Below are 26,225 nucleotides of genomic sequence, written 5' to 3'. Positions count from 1 at the left end.
ATAATATCTTCAATTATTTACGCTTTCAAAAGACAACAATGTCTTCATTTACATTTCAAAAGACAACAATGTCTTCAGTCATTTACGCTTTCAAAAGACGACAATGTCTTCATTTACTTTTCAAAAGAGGACAATGTCTTTATTTACTTTTCAAAAGACGACAATGTCTTCAGTCATTTACGCTTTCAAAAGACGACAGTGTCTTCATTTACATTTCAAAAGACTTCAATATCTTCAGTCATTTACGCTTTCAAAAGACGACAATATCTTCAATTACGTTTCAAAGACTTCAATGTCTTTTGTCTTTTATAGGACTCAATATCCTTATTTGTGCTTCATAGGACTCGACGCCCTCTGTTTCCATGCTTTGAAAAAAAAAAGAAGAAGAAGAAAGAAAAAAAAGAACTTCAATGTCCTCTTGTTTTCTCGGTTTCACTCCCTTGGTTTTTGCCAGTTGCCTGATCGAATAGCAAGATCGCTCAAACAAAATTATTGTCCTTATCTTTACTTCCCTTTATTTCCAATAAAAGATAAGTAAAGAGGGGCAATTGTCATAACCTAATTTTGTCCAGGGATTATCATTTGCTAAATTTTTTATTCTTGCTAACCGAATTGAGCTTCTTAGCACCAGTTGCCACACAATACGAAAGGTTTTTCGACGTTTCGATAAGGAATGCGGAAAATACCCAAAAGGGAGGGCAAAAGGGTCATTTGGAAGCTTTATCGTTAATGTCGTAAATCATCTTTTTAAAGATATTGAAAGGTAATGAATAAAACTAAGATGAAATCAACATATAACTGATTTTCTATTCATTAAAATCACTTGAGATCATTTCAAGGTCCAACGCCTTAAACGACTCTCTCCGCTTTTCAAGTTTAAAACATCATTTCAAGGTCCAACGCCTTAAACAACTTTTGTTCGTAATTAAAATCAATCTTTCAAAAAACATAAAATCAATGTAATACACAAACTTTCTGAGTTAAAGAACTACGTAGGTCTGAATTCTTCATCGCACCTGAGGATACGTAGGAGCAAGGGCAAAAGGGAAAATACATAATTTTGAAGTCATGTTTTGCACACACGATTAAAGGTTGTCATCCCTTGTGACGGGCGCGTGGGGTGCTAATACCTTCCCCGTGCCTAAACAACTCCCGAACCTTTATCTTCAAAATCCGCAGACCTTCTTCTTTTTGGTTTTTCTAACGTTTTCCTCGAATAAACGTTGGTGGCGACTCTGCTTGTTTTCTCTCTTGGAGAGGAACACTTTGGCCTATCTAATTTTTGCCTTTTCGCCCTCCCGTCGAAGGGTAGGTTGCAACAGTGTGTAATAATTTTAGGCAATTTTTCCTTAGGATAGTGAGTGTTTTGTTGGGAACCTTAAATGAGATCATCCAAACACTCTTAGGAACCGCCTAGTTTACATTTCTTTCACTTTAATTTTTTGCTTTCTTTCATAGCTTATTTTCTTTACTAGTCACACCTAGATTATCTTGTTATTGCATAATACTTTCTTCTTGCTTATCATGCTTATCTTAAGTTCCTTTGGAACCCTAGCTTGTACCTTTTTTCAAACCCTCAACAAGAAAGAACCACAACTTAGGAACCAACATGAGTCATCATTCATCTAGTGTTAATGGCGAGGGTACTAATCATAAGGCCCCTCTATCTAGAATCTTAGATGAGTTGAGTTTCCTCAAGTTATGAAAAGAAAAACTAGAAAGAAAAGAAAAAGGAAAAGAAAGGATAAAAATGAATCAAGATGAGAGGGAACAAATAAGGGAAGAAGAAAGAAGGAAAGTACTAGAAGTTAAGAAAAGAAAAATATGCCTCATATAGTAGTCACAACTCTTGCAAGAGCCTAAGTGAAGAACTTCTTGACTATTATGAAGGAAGGCATAGGTCACATCTTAGACCTCATTCCCATAGGAGAGAAAAGGAAAGAAAGCCTCAAGAGGCTAACATTAACCTCTCATACTTCTATGGGAAGAACAGTGTAGAGGCTTACTTAGATTGGGAAATAAGGGTAGAGCAACAACTTAAAACTTCAAAATCTTATGGCTCTCACTCTTATCCAAAAAAAGACCAAGGTCAAGGCGTCTTAGGGGTGACACCTTCTAAGCCCAAAGATGATAAGGGGAATACAATAGAAAAGCAACCCCTTAAGGCTAGTATGCAAGAGATGACTAGCTCTATAATGTGCTTTAAATGTCTTGGAAGAGGACACATTACTTCTTAATGCCCCACCAAGAAAACCATGATTATGAGGGGCCAAGACATTTATAGTAGCCAAGATGAGGCTATTACTTCACCTTCCTCTAGTGAAAGTGAAGAAGCAAAGGGGAAAGAATCTAGTGAAGAAATCTACCCCCGAGAAGAAGGACAACCTTTAATGGTTAAGGAGGAGTGTAAGGAGGTAAGTGTCTCCTCCAAGAGGTTAGCCAAGAAAGAAAGTCATTTTGAAATAAATACAAATATTAAAGAAACTTCTCCTCTTAGACAACCTCCACATCTTCTTCTTTGTAAAAAGACACTTGTTAGCACTACCACACCTCTTGGGCTTGATATTATTCCTCAAGTAAAGGAGTTGTTGGATGAGGGTTTGGTTCGTAAGAGCTTAAATCCTTGTACTTTGTTGGTGCCTAAAATAGGTATTATTAGGCATCAAATCCATAAAATAGGTGATATGATGAATGTGTTGAGTGGTGCAACCCTCTTTTGTAAAATCACTCATGCGCCCAACATCTTCAAGATTCGTGTAGATAGGGACTCATTAGGTAGGTTTGTTCTTATTTTTAGTTTCAATACAAACTTAGGTGCTCATATGGGACACCTTAGGTTTGGTGTACTTTTTGGTAGGAATAATCAACATGAAAATACAGAAAAATCTATGTTTTATTGCATTACTTTCTTTAATTTTTTAAATAGTAATCAAGGGGTTCCTATGAACACTAAGAGAATAAAGGTCATTCTTGAGTGGCCCGCTCCACCAAGTATAAGGAAAATTTGGGGCTTCCATGACTTAACAACCTTTTACAAAAGGTTTATGCCATATTTTTTTATTCATGTAGCACCACTCATTGAGTTGGTGAGGAATCATGTTCCCTCATGTGAAGATGCCCAGGAAATGGGTTTTCAGACGTTACCTTACTCCAACATACCAAACACCACTATATATATGTTTTTATTCTTTTAGCAGGTGTTGAGGAAAGAACCCCAGATTTTCAAGAACTTATGGATTTAAGGTCAAATCCTTTTCAAGTGGGAGGGAATGATACAATCCTATTCTCCAAAGGCATTGGGTAGAAGACTGCAAGAAGATTGAGCCAGAGATGCAAGAGAAAGCCCTAGGGTTCTCATAAGCCTTAGGGTAGATTTCAGGCCCATGGCCTAAGTATGAGCTCACTTATCTTCGTACATATTAGATTAAGATTTCATTATTTTTGGGCCTTATATTTAGGGCTCCATAATGTAGGTAGGGTACCCTAGAAATTGTGGATTTTTCAGCCCTTGTATTTTAGGACACCTAGACTAGTTTTTGTATTAGTGATAGTTTTGTAATTTCACATGCATTAAGTGAATATTTGATGTCTGTGTTGGGAAATAAATTTAATTGAATTGGGAGAAGCCAAATCCAATTAAATTTTAGAGGGGGGGTGAGAATTTGCTTGCTACACCCAATTGCCACATCATATAATCACACTTTATGCATGTCCTTCATGTTTTACATGTGTCATGACACCTAAGTACACTTAGTGGAGAATCTTGGACTCAATCTTGGATTAGTGGACTGAACCATAGCTAAAATTCACTAATCATAAATAGTGAAATTTAGCTCCACAAATTCAATTTCAAATTCAAGTGAAATTTGAAAAGAAATTCAAATTTCCCTTCAATTTTGTATGACACTTAGGCTATAAATAGAGGCCATGTGTGTGCATTTTTTGGAACTTTGATCATTTGAGAATTACACTTCAAAGTTCAGACCTCATTTGTGGCACAAAATTTCGTGCTCCTTCTCTTCCTCTCCCTCCACTCATCTTCTCCTACCTTCAAGCTCTTATCCATGGTTTCCTATGGTGGTGAGCTTCTTCTTGACTCATCTTCTCCTTGAAGTGGCATCTCCAATCATCTTTCTTCCTTCTCCATTCCGCTGCCATTCATCTTCAAGAAGCAAAGGACTCTATTCATGAAGATACAAGGCCTACAAGCTCCACATGGAGCTACATCAATAAAGGTTCAAGAATATATCTTTGTAAATGAAAGAACTTTAATGAAGGATCTCGTGTAAAGGGTGGATTGATTCAGTATTGATTGAGTGCGGTTTATGAAAGTTTTGTGATAGGATTCATACAAAAGAAGTTTTTGTAACTCTGGTTTTGAAAGTTCGTTTTATTTTAAAAACCAATTCACCCCCTTCCCCTTTTGGTTTGTGAGTACCATCATCTTTTTCAATTGGTATCAAAGCTAAGTCTTGAAAGTTACTCAAGATCATAGTTTTTCTAAAGATGAGCTCAAAACAAATCACTTTTAAAAAGTGTGCATCTTTAAATTAACCTCCTTTGTTTGAGGGTCAACATTTTTCTTTTTGGCAAAAGAGAATAGAAATCTTTATTCAATCAATTGATCCGGGTGCATGGAATGCCATTGTTAAAGGTCCTTTCATTCATACTAAAGAATCAAATGGTGAATTAGTACCTAAAGAATGGGATGAGATTGAAGATAATGAGAAAAGAAAAAGGCAAGATGATCACAACAACAACAACTTCACATGCTTTGAATGCGGTAAGCATGGTCATATCAAATCTGAGTATCCTATCTACCTTAGAAAACATGTTGGTGAAAAGAAAGGAAAGAAGAACACAAAATAAAATAAAGTCTACATAGCTTGGGAAGATAATGCATCAACAACCTTTGACTCTTCTATTGATGAACAAGTTACAAATGTATGCTTAATGACAAAGCCAATGGATGACTCATCAACCATTGAAGAAACTGAGGTAAATCCTGTGAACCGTGCAATGTGTTTGTAATTGTGGACTTTAGTCCTTTTGTTTGAAGCATGTGGGGGGGGGGGGGGGTAAAGGACTCACCCATACAACCTTATTTTTCAAAAAGTGATGGAGGATCGTGTACAAGTGGCAAACATGGAGAAGTGATGTCGATGCCAAGGAGCGAAATGAAGAGAAAGATGCCATTGAAGGAACCAAAGAATCTTACTTGGGTTTTGGGAGTTCATAGTCTTAATTGAGTCACTGCTCTGCGTTTTAGTCTTCTTGTAAATGTGGGTAGACTAGGAACTATTAATATCATGTATCAGTTTTTATTAGTGGCTCAAATATAATATGTATTTATGAGAAATGGTTTAAGTGTATATTTCGCTGATTGTATGAGGATCTCTTTTTAATGAATTTGTTCATGTGTAAATGAATTATAATATATGTTCTAAGGTTTGATAGTGTCATAACATTTTGTCAAATGAATTATTTCTAGGACAAATGAAATTTAAATTATAAATGTTCTAAATGAGTTCTAACAAGAAAGGAAATCAACTTTTGGTGTTTTCATGTATTTTGATATAGAATAAAAAAAAAAAGCACCCACATTAAAAGATTATTTTTAATAATTAAATATTAATTTAATCATGAATTTCAAAAATAATAAGTAAATCCTTAAAAAAAGATAGGCGAGCTGGCGAGCTGGTTTCTTCACCATGAAGCTATTTGGTGGCCCAAGTGAGCCAGAGGCTAGCTTGGGCAAGCTAGGATCCAAGAAAACCAAGGAAAAGACCCTTTTGCCCCGTTTTTTTGGTTTTTTTTTTCGCATTCTTGATCAAAACACTGAATGATTATTTGTTTTGCTCTATAACTGGCGTTCAACATCGTAAGTCGACTAGCAAGGATCAAAAGATCAATGAATAGTCCCCAGACGAAATTAGGGTATGACACCCACCCTAGTCTTACGCATCAATAACATGTCATATTTCCCAAACAGATGTTGCAAGCAAATCGGCCAATGTCGACAATGTTATCGCATCAAGACTCTATTTCTCAACCTTTGCATGATCATACATCCTAACAGAGCTAATCAAAGTTAAAAATATAATGTTATCAAGTTTGACCTCACCGAAGCATTTCATCAAACAACTTCCTCGCATTTTCAACAACAACAACAACAAAGTCGTCTAAACATCACAACCGAAAACAACTAAAACAATAAATGCAAGAAACATTACCAGTAATAATCTCAAACATTTCATTTAATTAAATGAAACAAAAATGCCTCGCAATATCATAACCCTTAAGATCCAAACCAAAAGACACTCAAACTAACAACCCAAAAAAATGGATATGGACAATGGCGAGATGATCAGGATCTCAAATCGTTTTATATCATAGAAAACAGATTTGGACGATGGTAGGACGATTTGGATCAAAACAAGTGTCTCGATCTCTATCTCGGATGATGAATCCAACAAATTGGGTTGGATGTGGATTGCGCACACAGAAGAACATGAAACTTGAGAACCGTTGCCGCGGTTGGTGCACAAGCGAGTGGGTCACTGTTCTCTCTTTGATCCAAACAAAGTCATCTCCATACGTATTACACATGTTTGTTTCTTTGTCAATAATTGTTTTTTAAATCCAACATTGGTAGCTTTAAAAAACCCCTATTTAAAAAATTTAATTTTTTTAAAATATTTATTTTTATTATATTCGTTAATTTTAAAATATTAATGAACATTGTGACAGTTAAAAATTGATACTATTTGTAAATCAAAATCATCAAAATTTGCAACCTATTGACATCAAACTCAATTGGACAAAAAAACCTTATTGAAGCATTTTTTTTTAAATTATGGAACCTGATTAGAGCTTTCGATAATAGAGAGAACTAATTGAACATAGGACCAAATTGACAACTAAGCATTTAAGTTTTCCAAAAATCTAAACATCCTCAAAACATTTTTTAATGAAGTTTTTAACTAAAATTTTCTCAAAAGAAGAGGTTGAAATCCAAGATTTCTATAAAGAAAAAGTTTTTTATAATTACTTCTCTCATTCCAAGAAATAACTTAGACATACCAAACATATTTATAACATTTGTTGAACACATGATTTCTAAGAAATATCATTACCAAAAACCATGATTCCCAAAATAAAAAAAGAGTTCATATATCAAATGCCATAAGTATTAAATAAGCTAAGTAGGGTTGTTTGAGTGACAAGTTTACTTATTTTCAGTCCAAAATTTTGATAAGGTGAATTTTGTGGATGTAATAAATTCAACCTAATTAAGACCCAATAACATATAAAGCAAGATTGGATCAATCCAACTTATTGGTAATAATATATTAAGCTTAATATTATAGTTCGTTAAATTGTATAATTAAATAAGTATATAACTAGTTATAAGGTAGGTTTGATAGTTAAAAGGAGAATGGAGGAGGAAGATATGGTGAGTTCAAATTTCTCTCGCTAATAAAAACTAATAATTAATATTTGCTGATAAAATATATACAACTAAAATTAAGATAAAAAGGAAGAAAGGATAGAAAAAAACATTGTAAGCTTAAATCTTTTATGCTAACAAAAACTAACTAACCATTAATGTTTGTTGATAAAAAAAATATATTAAGATCAAAGTTATATTATCAACATATAATTGTTTAAAAAACTATATATATATATATATATATATATATATATATATATATATATATATATATATATATATATTAAAAAAATATGATATTAAACTAGATTGAGACTATTCAAAGTATAACTCAAATTTATTCTCAAAATGAATCAAAGTCTAATTTCTTAAATTAGAACCTGTCAAAAGTTTCGGGGTTAGGTCATGAATACTCCCCAAGTTAAGCGGCTTAATGATTATTACGTTAGTCATAAAGAAAAATGTAATTAAATCTTTAAATTATTTGTCATTTTAGAGTATCGTCAAATAATATTCTTATTTACTCTAAGAAAATGTACTGATAAAATATATAATAAAAATCCTTTAAAGAAATCATTTATGAAATAAGATTATTTTAATAATATAATTTTATTTTATCAGAGAATTATTTTCTTAAAATTTATACATTATTTTAAATGACAGATAAAATAAGAGAGAAGAAATATTACCGATGAACAAAGTAACATTCTCATGTTTGTTATAAGTTTAAAACATATTATAATTCTTTAACCCATTAGCAGTATTTATATAAAGTCTGAAACAATATTAAAAGCATGCATATTCTTTTACAAGAATTTTATAAATAATTCAAGTAATATATTTTAGAGTTAAAATAATTCAAACTAAGAAAAACATAGAAAAATTAAGTTTAGGATTCTTAATTTTTTGGAGTGACAGACACTAGATTCCTTGAATTTTTGCTTCATAAATCCAGATACAAGAGCAACATAAGAAAAATAAATTTAGGATTCTTAACCTTTTGAAGTGACAGATACAAGCTTCCTTGAGTTTTACTTTCATCATACGACCCTGACAAAAAGAAAATCATAAATAAATTCCTCTTACGTGGACTTGCTACTATCAATGTTTTTTTTTTTTTTTTTTGAAGCTGAATGATTAGAAAGTAGAAACTAGAAAGTTGCCGGTGGCATGAATTATACGGATGTAGAACTTTTTGTCATTTTATCACGCTTGGAAAGATTATATTGATTCGAGGGTGGAAATTTAGCATTAGATAAAATTTCTACAAAAATGGTTTGAGCTACAATTGCCTAAAATAACAGATAGGGACAGGTGGGGTTGCAATTTCTGGAAACATTCAAAACTAATACGAAATGTAAAATTACATTTTAGATTAATCTTTTTAAAATGTAACTTTTTACACTACAGCAAAACTAATGCGAAATATATGTAATTTTACATTCTGCACTAGGAACAGAAAACAACTGCCAATTTTGTGCCATTTTCTCTTATAGATGTGGTTTAGTCACAGATGTTCCCTACCCAAAAAATTGTTATGGTGCTGTTTGTACTATCTCTAATTAAAATCGTATATAAAATTAACCTTCAATTTCTATGGTGCTGTTGTGTAACCCTGTTCTGGGGGGCACCATTGACATTAACTATGGTGTGTCGTTGATCAAATGAGTTACAAAAAGCCAATTCATAACTAGTTACACAAAAAATATCAATTAACACAGATAAATAAATGCTGAAACAATAGTGTAGTGGAAGGAAAATAAACCACTCATGTCAGAAACCCGGACAATTATTTTTAAAAATTTATTTTTATCTAACTCTAATACTAAACTAAAAGTTATTAGATACAGTAAGTAATTTCAATTAAACAACTCACGACCTTTTAAATTTATGATTATGAGATAATTAGTTTATAAAAGCATGTGACTCAGTTATTAAGAGTTAAATCCTTGTTGTCTTTATTTTTTAAAATAAGAAAAAAAAAATCAAAACAAAACAAGATATTTTTCCAATCTTCCCTTGTAACGATTCTTGAAATGTTTTCCCAATCTTCCCTTCCATATTTCTCATGCCAAGCAGAAACAAGCTGCTGTTAAAAGAAAATAAATTGGTATAAATATTTTAAGCATAGAGGAAAAAAATATTTAGCTTAATTGTACCTTTTATTTTTTGAAAAATTTTATCAAAAATTAATTTAATGTATCTTATCCTTATATTTTTTAAAAACTTGTAAATTTGATTTTCTGTCATTGAGTCGATGTGACTTGTTGATATAAACATAAAAGTTTGACATAAAATTTGTCAAAAAGTAAAAATTTAGATATAAAATTCATCAATGAAAAAATTAAGAGACAACACATCATGTTAGCTCAATAAAAAAAGGTAAAATTTGCAAATTTTTTTAAAAGTTGACCTAAAATACAAATTATTTTGTGAAAGGTAAAATTTGCCAAAAAGTAAAAAAAAATATGGATAAGGAGTGCAATTAAATCTAAATATTTTAAATATATAAATTATATTTTAATTTACAATAATTTATATTGGGAATTTCATTTTAACTATTAATATTTTCTTTTGAAAAATATTAAAATTTTCAATTTGAAAATAAAGATGAAAAGGATAGATTGAAAAAATGAGATTAAGAAAATCAAATATACAACTATAGATAAAAAGAGAATAAGGTGAGACGATGGAAAAAAGAACTTTTTAGGACTAATAGTTAAATTAATTATATTTGAAGTTAAAATTAAGAAATATATTTAAAAGGAATAAAAATTAAAAAAGTATATTTTCAATATATAATATTAAGATAAGATATGTGACTTAATGAGAGTGATAATAACTCCTAAAATCATTTTCAAATATTTGGACATACAGAAGTAGTTCAGGGATGTAATACTTTTTTTTAAGCCAAAAAAACAAAAGACTAAGCCAAGGTTCAATGACTGATTATTCCACCGAAGTTGGCACCACCATAGTCAATGAGCAAAAACAGCAAAGCCAGAATATATTGATAATGAAAAAGAGAAACAACATAACATAGGGGGACAAAAACCAAACCCATGACTAGGGATGTAATACTATTGATAAGCAATGGAAATAGATACGATACATGCTTATGAAACAAAACCAATGCCACATACAACCAGGACATCATCCTCGACTGTATTTTAAGGATGATTAACCAAAATTTTGATGCAGATATATTTCTGTAAAATGTACACAATGATGGAACATGTACACTTTTCTGTAAAATGTACTCTGCTGATATTATCACATGATGGTATTGAGAAAGTTCCAATAGTTCTCACAATCCAAATAAAATATATTAACCATATAAATAAAAATTGCATTGCAGATTAGTGCAATGTCTAAGTTGACAGAGCTTAGGATTCTAAAAGCAAAATTGTTTTTATATTTATGTACTAATAGTCTAGTATACCTTATTACAACATCAACGGTGGGAGAAACCAACTAAGATTAAGCTAGTGATGAGGTTTGGATAGACTCAAACCTCATTGCCACTATTATATAAAAATAAAAAAGAAAACTTTCAGAGACCCCTTTTTGCTTTCAATATAGGTCTCTGATTTCTTTCATATAAAGTACTACTGACAAAGAATATATGCGATGTTAGAACCTAAATCAGGAATTTTATTTCCACAGCTTTACATAGTTGTCATGACTTGCAGAGGCAACCATTCCAGTGACAGAAGACTGAGCCAAAGCAGATATTACATTTTCATGTGTAGTAATTGTCATGCTTTTGTTCTCTGTCATGTTCCATAACTCCAAGGACTGCAGAGCACAAGGAAAACAATATACATTAGCAAATTAGCAGATGATACACACATTATGATACTTAATAGATTGAAAGACCAACATAATTGTCACAGTAAACAAGAAGGGTCACACATCTCACAAAATTTGCCAAGGTAACATTTTTTTTAGTAAATTATACTGACATCACCTGATGTCTTGAAATTACACATAAATCCCTATTTTTTAACTTTACAGCAACCTCCCTTATATAGATACACCGTGTAATGTTTTTTTCCCCCAAACAATTAAGGGGAGTTAATGTAATGTATAAGAGGTGTCGGTGTAATGTTTTTTAAACGATAAAGGGTTTAGTGTAGGTTTAAAAAAATAAGGGGTATTAGGAGTAATTTAACAAAACCTCGAGGAGTGGTAGTGCAATTTATTCTCTTTTTTTCCTTTTGATGATATTATGCATAAAAAATTCTTATTTTCAGGATTTGGCTGCCTCCAGAAACGGTGTTATCTAGTTCACGGAAGACATATGACTCGATTTATTGTACTTGTTGATCCAAGTTAATTGGAAGCGAAGGAAATCAGAAGCAACATTGGATGTACATCACACACCAGAATTTGGATGAACTTAGTAGTTAATAAACTCATAAACTGACCAAGCCAAAATGCTATCAAGTTGAATTTCCAATAAATGGTATTAAGGACTGTTATATATCCCACCAAGATCAACCAAGGTGCAAGGTTATTTTCATTAGTAAGGAATGTTAGGTGGTAAATTGCCATGAAAAGCCACAAAAAAAGAGTGTAATGATAAAAAAACGTTGCAGTGGATTAAAGGACATACAAGAAAGATCAAGACCAAAAACAAATGTATTAGGAAACAGTTGGAGTAGAATATATTTTGGATATGATACGAACTTGACTAAGGTGTTTTGGTCAGATTAGGTGAAGATAAAATGGAAGATGATCTGTTTATAGGAGGAAGACCAATGAAAAATTTTAAACAATGACCATAATCTAAAAGGGTTTATTGAATTTCTGGTTTTCAATGGACCCTGATGGTTTCGTTTGGTCCATGAGGCCAACCAACCCAGCCTGGTAGGATAATGATGGGATGTTTTCAGAGAAAGTTAAGTGTTGAAATAAGCATGTTTTGCAGCATTACAGTGAATGGGTCCAGTCTGTTCCATGGGTCTGATGCATGCAGTCCAGATTTTTGAATCCATGCATTCATTACAGCAGATAATGAAAAAAGACTTACTGAAATTCCTCCAACCACCAACAAAGTTGAATAACTTGGATGGAAAACACAGGAATGAAATTGGTTCCCAGGGGAGCTGAACTCATGAATGCATTCTCCTCCTGAGGTCAAACTCCAAACCTTCACCAAATTTGAACTCACAGATGCCAAGGCATCACCATTGCCATCCCAGCAAATATAGCTCACCGGTTCAGGATGTCCCTACAAAGACAAAATGTTGAGGTTTAAATTACAAAATCCATCAGAGATGCAAACCTCGAAATAATAGACCATATTGTGGCATAAGGTAACCAATCTTCAGTCCCACTATCAAATTTTCCGATTTTCCTAGTTAATTTTTTTTATCTATTTCTATACTACAAATTAAATAATTATAACTTAAACATGGAGACTGGATACAAGAAGGACATCATTAAAAAATAGAAAGAGGAAGAGAGAAAATGGAACAGACTCCATCCAATATTTAGAAATTAGCTGACATGAAACTTATAACATGAAAAACCCTCAATTTATGAAGGATGGGTTTCAAATTTATCTTTATATTTATACAATTTCAATGACCTTTGTTTGAAAGAGATTATATTACAATATTACATTATAGATAAGCAAATATGCGTATAGATTTTACCTGGAGGGTGTAAATTTGTGTATCAGATTCAACATCAAAAATTGACACCCCTTTATCAGAAGCTGCTGCCAGGTAACGTCCCAGTCTAGGCTGAAACCTGACTTGTGCACTAACTCCCTGAAACAATCAATTGTTAAAAAAAATATTAGAGACATGATAAAATGTTCAAAGAGGAAATGATACAATGCATACACTCAACGAACCTTAGTTACACGGGTGCAGGTGGATGAATTAATATTCCAATACCGAATTTCATTCTCACCATCACAGAAGCAGAAAAGTTCAGTCTTCTTAGGATGGAAATCAAGAGACATTATAGCTGATGAATGCCCACTATATTCTTGCAGACAACGGCTTGGCTGCATTGAAACAAAGAAAAGATAATAGTTAATTGCAATGTGTAGAATATAATTGCAAAAAATGGATGAATGCCAAACACAGGGAACAAGGCCTGAAGAAGCTGAAATCTAGTTACCAGTTTTAAACATCAGATTCAGATGTACACAAGTTACACATAATTTATAGAAAAACAGGGAAAAGTCTGTTACATTGGTTGTGTCCCATAACCGCACAGATTTATCAGTTGAAGCAGTCGCCAACTGAGATGAATTAGGTCTAAAACGGACATCTGTAATAACTGATTTGTGTTCTGCAGGAGTGCTCTCTGTTTCTAAAGTGTCCATGTTCCAGATGTCAACCTAATGCATATTCCCACAAAAAGTAACATACAACTTTTAGCATTTCAATTTATAAATTGAACGAAAAATTGCTCACAGCAGTTGTTTGGCAAATTAGCCTAAGATTAGAGACCAGTGTCCCATGCTCGGCCTTACCAATAAAAAAAAAAAACATCATTGACGTGCACAAAAAATCAATCACAATATCTATATATTATATAATAGAAAAAGGTATGATACAGAGTAGGATATTCCTTAGAATGCTAGTCTTCAGATGAAACCAAGTGAAATACCTTCATGTCATCTCCAGCACTGGCTAGCCACTTTCCATCTGAAGAAAAGTGACAACAAGTAACTTTGCTGTTCCTTGTTCTTCTGCAACCAACTTCAGCAAAGGTGAAACCTGAAATGAAAAACGAGGTTAATGATACTTTCCTGTAATACTTTAGTATGTACGTGTGTATATATATAGAGAGATTACCTTTAGAAGACTCTTTCTGTTGCTCAGCCGGACTTTGTTTCACTGTTCCATAGAGATTCCCACCATCTCCGCCATCATTTGATAGAAAGGATTCAACATTATCATCTAAAGCATCAACATCTCCAAATCGATCCATGTCGTCCTGGTTTATGAAATGATAGTGTCCAGAGCTCAATAATTTGTTCAGTTTATAAACTCAGCATCTCAAAACATGGGCACTCAAATGTTCTAATCAAGATTAATGGTTACTGTAACAGTATGCAAGTTGTGTTCTAGTTAGTTTCAGTACTGAATAATTTAAGACAACTGTCAATCTATTAGGATCTGATACGAAGTTATGATACAGTTTGTAATAGTTTGATATAACTCAGTCTACAAATAGAACCCACTTATTGTACTCATGTGATTGACTATTAATAAAATTATAAAACAAGTCATTTTTTCGTCTGTCTCTCTCTCGGTTTACTGTTCTTAACTTCTACTTGTTTGCTGCAATCTCAATAGTTAGCTAAATAGGACTTTTCAACTAATTATGACCGAACTAAACATATGTAATGATAGACCAATGAGCTGCAAGTACAGAGAAACATAAGCTATACTGGTCAACAATCAAGATAGCTGTTATACAAATTAAAGTACATCAAATATGAAAATAAAATACATAATTTATATGATAGATAGACACAAACAAAAACTAAAATTATTGACAAAACTTACCAGCAAATTCGACGATGATGCAAGGCCTCCTGTTGCCTCTGTACCATACATCATCATGCTCTTTTGGACATGCTGCATGCTGCTTGCTGTATTTAATCCATCACCAGGTGTATGTGTTGATGGTGATGAAGTAGGGGAAGGAGCAGCAGTGTTACCTGTACCAGTGCTATTGGCAGCTCCAGATTTTCTTTTTCTGTTACTCTGATGCAAAGCAGATACTATGTTAATTAGCTTTGAAATTGAGACAAATTTGGGGAGGGGACAAAGAATGATATAAAACCAAAATATATAGCCATGGGAAATAAATCTAATAGCAGCAGCAGCCTAAGAAATTAAGGTAGCATAAAGTAAAACAAAAACAAAAAAAACATCAGATCTCTGTCCCTTTCCATTTTCCAAACACAACTAAATAAAAAATAAAGGTGAAACAGCATAGGATGGACACTTGGTATCACATACATCTGGCCACATTCCATACAGAAGAAGAAAAAAAGTGACATTAACCTGCTGCTGTAATTGCTCCTGCTGTTGAGATAATGAATGTTGTGACTGAGCAATCTTCATCTGCTACACACATTAAAGATAAAACAAAAAGGAAAATTAAAATTGACCTCCAACAAGTGTAATATGTTTAATTTATATCATACAACAAAGGAAAATAAAATGTAGATATTACCAACTCAACTAATTTTTATGTCTTGCCTATCAAGCAGTAGCAGAGAATGAAGCTGATAAATATACAAGGTAAGCACATGCTTTTCCATTTTTCTATTATTAGTAAGACCATCATGTCCACATTACTTAGGAGATGCATCTTCTTTTTCGAATCAACAGCAATCATGAAGGAAATAAGCTTATAATAGCACACTATAACTACTAGGTGACAGGAAATTTTCCTCAATTCCTCATGTATATTATTGAAAGATCAAGGAGGGGTTTTCAGCATGAAATGTATCCACTTCTCCCACTGAGAAGTTTAGAGAAATCTTTATCACAGGTCTAGGCTGATATTTTAAGTGACTTGCTATTTTCTTGAGATTTTTGGAATCTCAAGGGAGTGGAGTCACATTGGAAGTCTTTTTTAAACTTTATTTGTCTATTCGTATAAAGTCTTGATATCAATGCTTCCGGGAATCAGAAGTTAACCAATCAAATATTTCTATAGTAGCTAGTTTACAGTAGAGGGAAGAACCAAATTACAAATGAAAATATACAACACTAAAAGATTATGAAATATTAATAAACTTTGATAAATAAATGCTAGATAAAACATTGATTATGTTGAAACTAGAGATTGTGATTAATGATATTGGGAAATATGTATCATTTGAAAGATTAGAGTCATATAAAATATTTTAATTCTTTATTATTGGTTTTTTAAGAATAAAATATACTTATTCGTTTATGTATAGAAGTATCAACTAGTGGGATAAGTTTATTGCTCTTGTATGTATAGAAGTATAAACTATCAAGGGTGCCGGACACTCAGTCAAGCAATTCATAGAACTTCTGTCTAATTTCTGCTAGCTAATCTTAAAAAGTTTTTTATATATGATGCCTCTTGAATTTAAAGATATTATATTATACATGTTAAACAAACATTGATGTTTCTAAATTCTATCAACATTTTTTAAGTTTTGAAAAGGCAGTCCAACCTTAGGTGAATCTGACTGCATTTGGGAGCAAATAGATCCATCATTTCTAGTAGACTGACCATCCTTTGCACTTAAGCTACCTCGTGGAAGACCAGAAAGTCTACGAGGATCCATGTCACCATAATTAGAATTTCCAAGGTTATTTTGTGCCTGAGCCTGTGCCAAGACCTGTTGCTGTTGTGATGCCAAAACAAATTGATTCTGGGCTGTCAAATTGGGCTTCGGAATTTGGACACCCAAATTAGGTCTTAGTTGATCAATTCCCTGTAAAAGAAGGAATAAGTCAACTATGTCACCCTCAAGGAGTTTAACACACTTTATAGAAACAACATTGATGAAGATAGCATTCAACTTACAGATGCTAGAGGCCAACCCTTCAACGGAAGACCTGTAACTCCTTGATTTAATCCTGAAGGATAATTAATATACAAATCATAACAACAACCAATGGAATGACTCCCCCATGTCTAATGTTCTGCACTAAATACTGAAGACAAATTTAAATAGCAATATCATGTCAAAGCCATGAGGAATATCTCTGCAAGAGATTAACAATGAAACTACACATAAAATCCACACTACGAATGGATCACAGAACCCATTGCAAGGTTGCAAAGATCAGAACCCATTGCAAGGTTGCAAAGCTTAGAACCCATTGCAAGGTTGCAAGGTTGCAAGGTTGCAAGGCTTGCATTTTCAATGAAGAGTTTCCTTCATCACTAAAGATATGGGTATCATAATTTTAAACTTAGGTGAAAGGATTATCAAGAAAAACAACAGGAAAAAAAGTGTCTTTTTCACCACAAAAAACATGTCACATGATGCAGCACCCTGACCTCCTAAACCACAGCCATGCACAGGAAAAAGGGGAGAGAGAATGATAAAAAGACAAACAAAGGGGACTGGGAGTACACACAGATATTTCAAATAATTCACCTATAAAAAAAAGAACAGGGCTAGCATTATGAAGACAGAAAGTTAATAGTATTCATATATCGACCATAAAAGGTAGAAATTTTATGTAACAGCATGAAGGTGGGCACAATAATAATACCTGCACTGCCAAGTCCAGATTTTGAATGTAAAATTGCTTGTCGATAAACCGATGTATCCATAGGCAAACTCTTTGGAGTGGCGCCTAAATTAACTTCTCCTTTGATGTCCTGCAAACTTAATGTATCAAGTTGCTTGTCACAGTAAAGGTGAAAATAGAATAGAGATGAACTTGAAAATAGAAGAAAAACCACATGAAATGGCTAACTTAGAATATAGTTAAAGTAATTACAGCGGTTAAAGGAGCCCGTCCTTGCTGCAATGCAGTGGACATATTCCCTGAATTTCCATGAACCAATTGGCTGAGGCAGCAAAAAGAATCCAAAATATTAGCAGTCCAATCCAAGTTGTTGAAATCAGGTTAAGAGTAGCACTCTAGCCCACAGTAAATAAAAAAGCTAAGCAAATTTATTTACCCTTGATGACTAGCTGCAGATTTGAGTAAGGCCATTCTATTGGGATCAATAAGAGTTGGAGATGCCTCTGAATCCATTGAATGAGGGTGTTTCATTCGCTCTTCATACATTTTCATTGCCAACACACTTGCAGGTGGCTGCCCCAACATTCCTTCAGAGTTCATGGCATTTATGGAACCACCAAGGGATGGATGATTAGGATCTCTTCGCTGTAATTGTGCACTGCGTTGCTGCATTAGTTGCAATTGCTGCATTTGAAGTTGTTGTTCTCTAGCTTTTGTTTGCTGGGTCTACCAACATGTAAATACATATATATTCAGTTTGCTACCAATACTTAAAATAACTAAGGAACAGAAAAAACATAGGTGCTACATGATAAAATAACCTCAATGTAAGCTGCAGCAGCCTCAGAATGTTTCTCATTTGTCCTTGAGATGAATATGTCCCAAAACACAGACCACCACTCATAGAGAAATCCTCCAGGTGCATCAATTGCTGTCAAAGACCAAACAATACAACTCACACATAAACTCCATTGTTCCACTGCCTTCAGCATATATACTATCATAAACTCATATTAATGTCCACCGAATTTGAACAACAAAGCTTAAACAAAAGACAAGATTTCGCTAGAAAAGAGAAAGAAAGAAGCATGAGCTCAGAAGATAAGTTAACCTCCCAGAGAAACCAAATCTCTACTGCTCTTTTGGACAAGGAGTGATATAGGGAGGAAAGAAATAACAGAGAATGTAATAGGAAGGATGTAAATAAAAGAGTAGAAAAAATGTCTTGTTTGCATTAATAGAAATTAAAACAAAAAAGTGAAAAAATTTCTCTTTGCTTATCTGGATGAGTGAAAAGAAATAATAAAATGTCAAAAAAAAATACTGGTTAACAAAATGATTTTTTAATGAATTTAATTAGAATACACTATCAATGTATAAGTTCTTCACACTATCAATTCATCCTAGATTGCCATATTAGTGAAAAGCATTGACTTTTTTATATATATAGAACCTCCATAGGACACAATCCTACTCAAGTCGGGTAAGACCACTATGGGCAACAATGTTTTCCCTCAGAGTATTTAACACAGCTTCATGTAATTTTTATATATAGACAAACATTTTAACTTAATTCATTCAATGACCATGGTGGGTGAGGCATACTACAGCACAACATTAACATTGTAAAGAATAACCACCAATCTCACCTACTGGATCCGTGGAAACTTTTCCTTCTGTAACAAAAGCTTTTGCAGCAGCATGTAATTTTCTTTTCATCAAATAATCATAAATATAAACATCAAGCCTGCAGCATAACAGAAAAAAATAATAATAAACATCAATATAACATGTTCCACAAGATCTATTAAGTCAGGATCAAATGCAGAAAACAGTAAAGGGGAAAATTGAAAAAAGAAAGCCGAGAATCTAGCAAGTGACAACACACATTTTATCAGCTTCCCAATTACTCTGATTCTGAGCCATAGTGGACTTCATCTGCACAGACCCAATTTCCAAGAGACTAGAGATCTTCCCTGCAAAGAAAGACAACTTTAATTTTGGAACCTTAAATGCAAGAATATCTCATAATACAGGTAATTAAATTAAATTCCATACAATTATTACTTTTAACTTGTTCAATTAAACCTTTTAAATGCCACTGTGAATTGAACTCTCCCAATTCTTAACAATTTTTTTTTCCTTTCATCTCCTTTTAATTCCATCTTATTCTCAGAAACAGCACAGAACAAAGAAAAAGCCACAATCAAATTCAACTTTCACATCTGAACCAGAAAGAGAAACCATACCAGTCCCCCGGATCAAAGCTTAAACCACCACCCCACTTCACAAAAACCTGTCACAGGCCAAGAAAAACCATAATTAAGCAAAAACAAATAAGTATGGTTCAATTCAATTAAAGGGTAAGCCATTAAAGGAACATGTTTTGTTTTCTTACTTGTTTTTGCAATTAAGAGACGGTGTTGAACTAGAATGAAAGTGATCAAAACCTCACAAGAGAAAATCTCGGTCTCGGTTCTCTGTATTTTTTTTATTTTTTTATTTTTTTGCTTTCTCTAGAATCAGACAGAAGGAAGAGAAAAAGAAAAAGCGTGGAACTAATTTGAGTGCGAGTGAAGTGCAACAACCCACGCTTGAGTTTTTGGCACAAGTGGAGAGAGAATCCACGATGAGAGATATTTAGAAGGGAAACGTACAGTGTTATTTAATGCAAGTTAGGTTAGGTTAATTTTTATAATATTTGAACTCCTTTATTTTTTAGGATAATAAATCTTCTAGTGTAAGAAAGGTGCCTGCGTTTATTTTATTTTTTAAAATGTAAAGATAAAGATAGATGAGGAATCAAAAGAAGAAGACAAAAGATTGAATAGAAAATGGAAGAAAAAAAAAACGATAGTTACATCTTATATGTAGTTTAAAAGTAAAATAAGTATAAGTGGAAGAGGAAGTTGTTTTATTAGTTAATTATTACTTAAGAGATAAAAGGGTCTATAAATATTGACTTTATTAATAATTATAAATAATCATAATAAATTTCAAATAAAAATAAATAAATAAAAAATAATTATTTTAAATGAGAATATCATTAGGAATTACGGATTAATATTTTAACATGTATAACACATAGGATAAATATTTTTTTATGAGTAAAACTTATAATAAATATTTTTAACATATAAGTGGTACAAAGTTATTTTTAACTGTTTAATATATTTTTTTAAAAAGGCCAATTTAAACATAAAAATGAAAATGATAGGTTAAAATATATAAACAGTTAAGAAAATCAGATATATAGATAAAAATAAAAGGAAAATAACGTGAGATAGTTGATGATGAAATTATTTTCATTAATTATAATTTAAAATTAAAAATATATTTGAAAAAATACAAAATCAAATTAAATGCTCAATAGATGAGATTAAGATGAGATATGTGTTTAATGAGAGTGATAGTAACTACTAAATTTTTTAAGAAAAACCTTTTACAAATGCTTGTATTAAAAAATAAATCCTAGAAAAATTTTCATTCAAAAGAATTATTTTAAGAATTTTTAAAAATTATGTAGTACAGATATTTTTATTCCACATTTTATTTAAAAAATGATTATAGGACAACACAAATTAAACAAATGAAGACAATATATGATGGAAGCTTGCTTGTGGGGCTTCTATGAAGACTGGATCTTTGAACTTTATTGAGGTCCTTCAATGGTGATTTTCCACCATAGAGGTGCAGCGGAAGACAAAGGAGAAGAGGTGAGAGGAGGCACCAACCACTAGGGAATAAACCTTGGAAGAAGGAGCATCACCACCAAGAATGTGCCTTGGATAAGAAGCTTGGAGAGGATACTTCAATGGAGGAAAAGAAAAAGAGAGAGAAAGAGAGAGGGGAGCACGAAATTAAAGGAGTAAAAGAGGAGGAGAAGTTGAACTTTGACTTGATGGAAGCTTGCTTGTAGGGCTTCTATGGAGGCTGGATCTTTGAGCTTCAATGGGGTCCTTCAATGGTGATTTTCCACCATGGAGGTGTAGCGCAAGACAAAGGAGAAGAGGTGAGAGGAGGCGCCAACCACTGGGGAATAAGTCTTGGAAGAAGGAGCTTCACCACTAAGAATGTGCCTTGAATAAGAAGCTTGGAGAGAATGCTTCAATGGAGGAAAAGAAAGAGAGAGGGGGAGCACGAGATTGAAGGAGTAAAAGAGGGAGAGAAGTTGAACTTTGAGTTGTGTCTCACAAGACTTTCATTCATCAAAGTTACCACAAGTGTTACACATACTTCTATTAGCCTAGGTAGCTTCCTTGAGAAACTTCCTTGAGAATCTTCCCTGAGAAGCTAGAACTTAGCTACACACCCCTCTAATAACTAAGTTCACCTCCTCGATAAGCTTCCTTGAGAAGATTCCTAGAGAAGCTAGAGCTTAGATACACACACCTCTCTAGTAGCTAAGCTCACCTCCTTGAGATGAGAAGCTAGAGCTTAGCTACACCCCCCCTATAATAGCTAAGCTCACCCTGGTGGCGTCCCTAAATAATGGCTGGTTTAATAGTAATGATTTAAATAACAAAAACCATGGAAATTTTCTTTTTCTTTTTCTTTTTCGTTTCTTTCTCTTTTTCACAGTAATTAAGTTTAGAAGGAAAAATCATCACTATAGAGTCCTGAATGGCCAGTTCACAACTCTATTCGAAGTCATTTCTTTCTGATAACTCATAACCTCTAAACTATTTTGCTTTTTCAAAAGGAAAAGTATGCCAGCCATTACTTTAGGTCGTCACGTGAAAATAATAAAATAAAATACGGTCGGTGAACTCTCTTTCAAATAAAGTTTGTTAACACATTCTTTTCAAATAACAAGATTAAACATAAGTACATTCATCATCTAAAGTTGTCCAAAATATGGGAGTTTTGTAAAATACATAGTGACATCCAGAGCAAAGGTATCCACTGTGGTGGCTTCAGCCACATGTATACAATCATCAAATTCCTATACAATAGGTCTACCCATACAAAAACCAAAAGAGTAAACCTAACAGTCTGTACTAGATACACTCACCCCCAAAAAGTATATAGACCTAGTCTAAGGAGTCATCTGCTATGATGAAGAACCTCCACTAGTAGCTATCCCTCCAGGACCGTTCTCCTCCGTAGAGTCTGCCTCAAATGCCGACATGACGTCCTCGGGAAAATCCACCTCAGGGAGTGGGTCCTCATCACCCTCTGGAAAGTCAAGAGCATCCACAGCAGGCTCAGGAGGTAGCTCCTCTGGGTCCTCCTCAGGGTCTTCCTCAGATGACGTCACCTCTATCACTTGGACTGGCTCCACTAGTCGATATGGAGTAAGTGTAGGTAATATCCACTCCACAGTGCGCTGAAGCGTGCGTGCTGGTTCCTTTGGATGTACCAATGAAGTAGCCGTGAACCGAATCGTGCCCCGGAATCGGCACCTTGCATTGCCTTCGAGGGTCTCCCAAACTCCCTCTAGGCACTCCATCTCCACTCGGTCATGGATTAATTGCGCTGCCATCGCGATCTACAAGAAATAAAAGAAAGGGGGTAGACTCTTTCACGAGAGATCTAACTACGGTAGCAACACAATGCGTCCCATAACCACTACATGCAATTAAAAGGTGTGCCTCAAGGCTTTTCTTCTCTGGTAATCAATTACACAGCATTGGTAATCGATTACCAGAGGCCAAACTCGAGTTACACAGCTTCAGAACATGGAAACCTGCACTATACACTGTGTAATCGATTACACATGACTGGTAATCGATTACCAGTGGCCTGTTACTCTATGTAATCGATTACACAGTATTGGTAATCGATTACCAGAGGCCTCCTCAACATACTGTATCCATTTCTAAGCCTAATAATCGATTACACCCCTTGGTAATCGATTACCAGAAGCCATCTCAACTTCCTGATCCCATTTTTAGGCCTGGTAATCGATTACACACCCTTGGTAATCGATTACCAGAGACCATCTTAACTTCCTGTCTTCATTTTTAAGCCTTGTAATCAATTGCCCACCCTTGATAATCGATTACCAGAGGCCATATTCCAAATATCACTCAAGATTCATAGCTGAATAGCCACCACACAAGCCTCCTTGCTTTGTGGTCTTTGTTCTTTTATCGGTTGACTGCCAGGAGCTCGCCTGTTTAGGTACATCACAGGTTCTCACTGGCTGACTATGCCCGGGTTGGGTCGGGATTGGTCAAGTTTGGTTTTGGGCAATAGCACCCCACCTGACGTCCCCAAGGTCTCTTGACCCCTGCAACATATCTCCAGGTACCACTCTGTGGCCAACGAATAAAAGTAGGAAGACTGACTCTTCCACACTTTCTCACTTCAAGCTTGTAGGATTATGGGGTACCCGTCATATGTGGTACTAGGTGGCGATCGGGCGATGGTGCAAGTCGACTCTCCACATCCACAAATCACACATAAATCCACCATCCCCAGTTGCCCACCTTCAACTGAGCTCACGTACTCCCACGTAGCCTTTATCCTCGTTCCTCTCAACACCGGGTCCCCATCAATCCCTCCAAGCTTCCACAACATCCAAGCAATTCAACATCCAAACATCATGAACTATCCAAAACCAAGAAAACAGGGCAGAGGCAGAAAACTCTGCCCAAAACACATTCCAATACCACAGCTTTCCTTACTCAAATACCCCAGTAACATTCTCTTCGTTTCGATTCGTTAACCGTTGGATTGACTCGAGAATTTTACTGGAGATCCCTAATACATAAATCTACATTTTGACCGCTGGGATCTACTAGAAAACGTCCAGAACCCAATATGTACAATCCTTTCCACAACCAGCAATGCATAAGCATTTTCTGCACAAGCACAAAATTCTGCTGCACATTTCAACAGCAAAATTCTACATAATAGTGCAGATTTTCGAAATCACTCTTGCCCTCATCCAATTTTGCCCAAATTGGATCCTACAAGTCCTAAATCATGTATAAATCATATATAAACCAAAGGCGAGCTTTAGACCAAAGCAACTCAAAATCTAGGTATCTAAAACCCCTCAATTTAGTGGATTTTCAAGGTTTGAGAAGTGAAAATGAGAATGGGGTAATTTTGGAGCAAACTCTCATCTCAAACAAGTCTATAACATTAATCTAAACTCGCTCAAACTGGTTTTACGACGAAAACTCCACCGAATCAAAATTTGACTCCTCAACATTTTACCCTAGAAATGACTCTTGCCTTCACTTTGGTCACTCATTTTCCCCATTTGCTCAGCCCAAGCTTTCCCATGAGTCCTAAATGACATTTTAAACTAGGATTAACTCACTTCAACCTCCAATTACCACTAAATCCAGATTTAGCTTTTCAAACCCTTAAAGCATCACACTTTTCCACTCATATCACTACATTCTCACTTTTTAACCCTAGGTTAACTCTACCCTTCATCTCTATCAGTTTTCTACCAACGATTTCAGCACACAAGCATCACAAAGCATCATTATAAAACCCTAAAACAGAATGGGTATATTTAGCTCACATCAAACATGACAAGTTTAGCAAGCTTTCAACAAATTCCTTCACAAATAACTACCACAAGGCATAAACCTAGTAGAACTACCCATCATATCTCCCAAAACCCAATACCCATGAAAATCATGTGAGAAAGAAGTCTACCCAAACCTGAAATTTGAAGTCCCACGACGTAGCGGTGCGCTTCACGACTCCGAAAATGGCTTCCTTTCGCGATTTGGAGCAGAAATGGTGAGCAAATGTTAGAGCTTTGATGGAGCTTCAATGGTGGAGGAGAAAGGGAGAAAAAGCAACGTGAGGGAGAGGGAAAAGCTTCTGCACTTTTGGCTGAGTGAATGAGGAGAGAGAGAACGTGGCTTTGTGTTTTAAGAAAAGGCTTTCTCTTTTTTTAAAAAAAAAAAAAAGTTGTGCCACACGTCTTCTTTTGAGTGGAGCAAAAAGGGGCCCACTTTTTCTCTTGATGTGACTCATACTCAGTCACAAGAAGAGAAAAATCTAACCTTTTTGAAATGCTAAAATCCTGCCTTGGTTTGCGTGTCATTTCTCTGGTTCCAGTCCCTCGCGTTTCTCTGCACCCGTCGGGGCCAGTTTTCAAAAGTAAGCAATATATATATATATCAAAACGCTCAGAATGAAACCCCGAGCGTGGTTCAGAGGTTGGTTTTGTTAAATTTTAAGTTTCACGCAAAACGATAATTTTTAGACTAATTAATTGAGATTAATCTATAACTATCCATTTATGGATTTCTCTTCGTTAATTAGCCTAACCCGCGTATCTTTCTCCCAATATACCTACTTCTACCAGGAGTATATATATTTATATATATATATATATATATATATATATATATATATATACACTAAATAATACTTATATATATAATCATTCAAAATGCATCATTTACAAAATTGCGGGTAGAAATTTCCAGGATGTCACAACCCCTATGCCAAAATACATGAAAATAAAAAAAAAAGTCCTTACTACAAAGACTACTCAAAATTCCTTGAAATACAAGGTAAAATTCTATACTACTAGAATGGCCAAAATACAGGGCCCAAAAGAAGGA

General features: G+C 34.1%; 1 protein-coding gene and 1 pseudogene across 5 annotated transcripts; both read right to left on the bottom strand.

Annotated features, from left to right (window-relative positions):
* Positions 1 to 10,757: 10,757 nt before the first annotated feature.
* On the bottom strand, positions 10,758 to 20,322 carry LOC114396095 (transcriptional corepressor LEUNIG_HOMOLOG-like). 5 transcript variants are annotated; one of them, XM_028357989.1, is made up of 20 exons: positions 20,078 to 20,322; positions 19,929 to 19,975; positions 19,568 to 19,655; positions 19,329 to 19,426; positions 18,501 to 18,610; positions 18,116 to 18,405; positions 17,932 to 18,001; positions 17,701 to 17,809; positions 17,003 to 17,055; positions 16,647 to 16,910; positions 15,496 to 15,558; positions 15,147 to 15,192; positions 14,992 to 15,077; positions 14,275 to 14,416; positions 14,087 to 14,196; positions 13,665 to 13,814; positions 13,320 to 13,475; positions 13,117 to 13,233; positions 12,489 to 12,689; positions 10,758 to 11,251 (listed from the first exon to the last, which is right to left on the bottom strand). In XM_028357989.1, exons 3-20 carry the CDS (start codon positions 19,615 to 19,617, stop codon positions 11,108 to 11,110), a joined length of 2,259 nt encoding a protein of 752 aa, XP_028213790.1. In that variant the 5' UTR covers positions 19,618 to 19,655; positions 19,929 to 19,975; positions 20,078 to 20,322; the 3' UTR covers positions 10,758 to 11,107. The 5 variants fall into 5 exon arrangements, with proteins under 5 accessions (XP_028213790.1, XP_028213791.1, XP_028213786.1 ...); XM_028357990.1 differs by having other exon boundaries at positions 15,496 to 15,555; XM_028357985.1 differs by having other exon boundaries at positions 14,992 to 15,192.
* Positions 19,892 to 26,225, bottom strand: part of LOC114397237 — a 36,482-nt pseudogene continuing 30,148 nt past the window's right edge.

The sequence above is a fragment of the Glycine soja genome, chromosome 18 (genome assembly GCF_004193775.1).
Source record: "Glycine soja cultivar W05 chromosome 18, ASM419377v2, whole genome shotgun sequence".
Classification (NCBI taxonomy): domain Eukaryota; kingdom Viridiplantae; phylum Streptophyta; class Magnoliopsida; order Fabales; family Fabaceae; genus Glycine; species Glycine soja.
The sequence above is the reverse complement of the archived record's forward strand: the minus strand, read 5'-3'. Positions and strand labels throughout refer to the sequence as shown.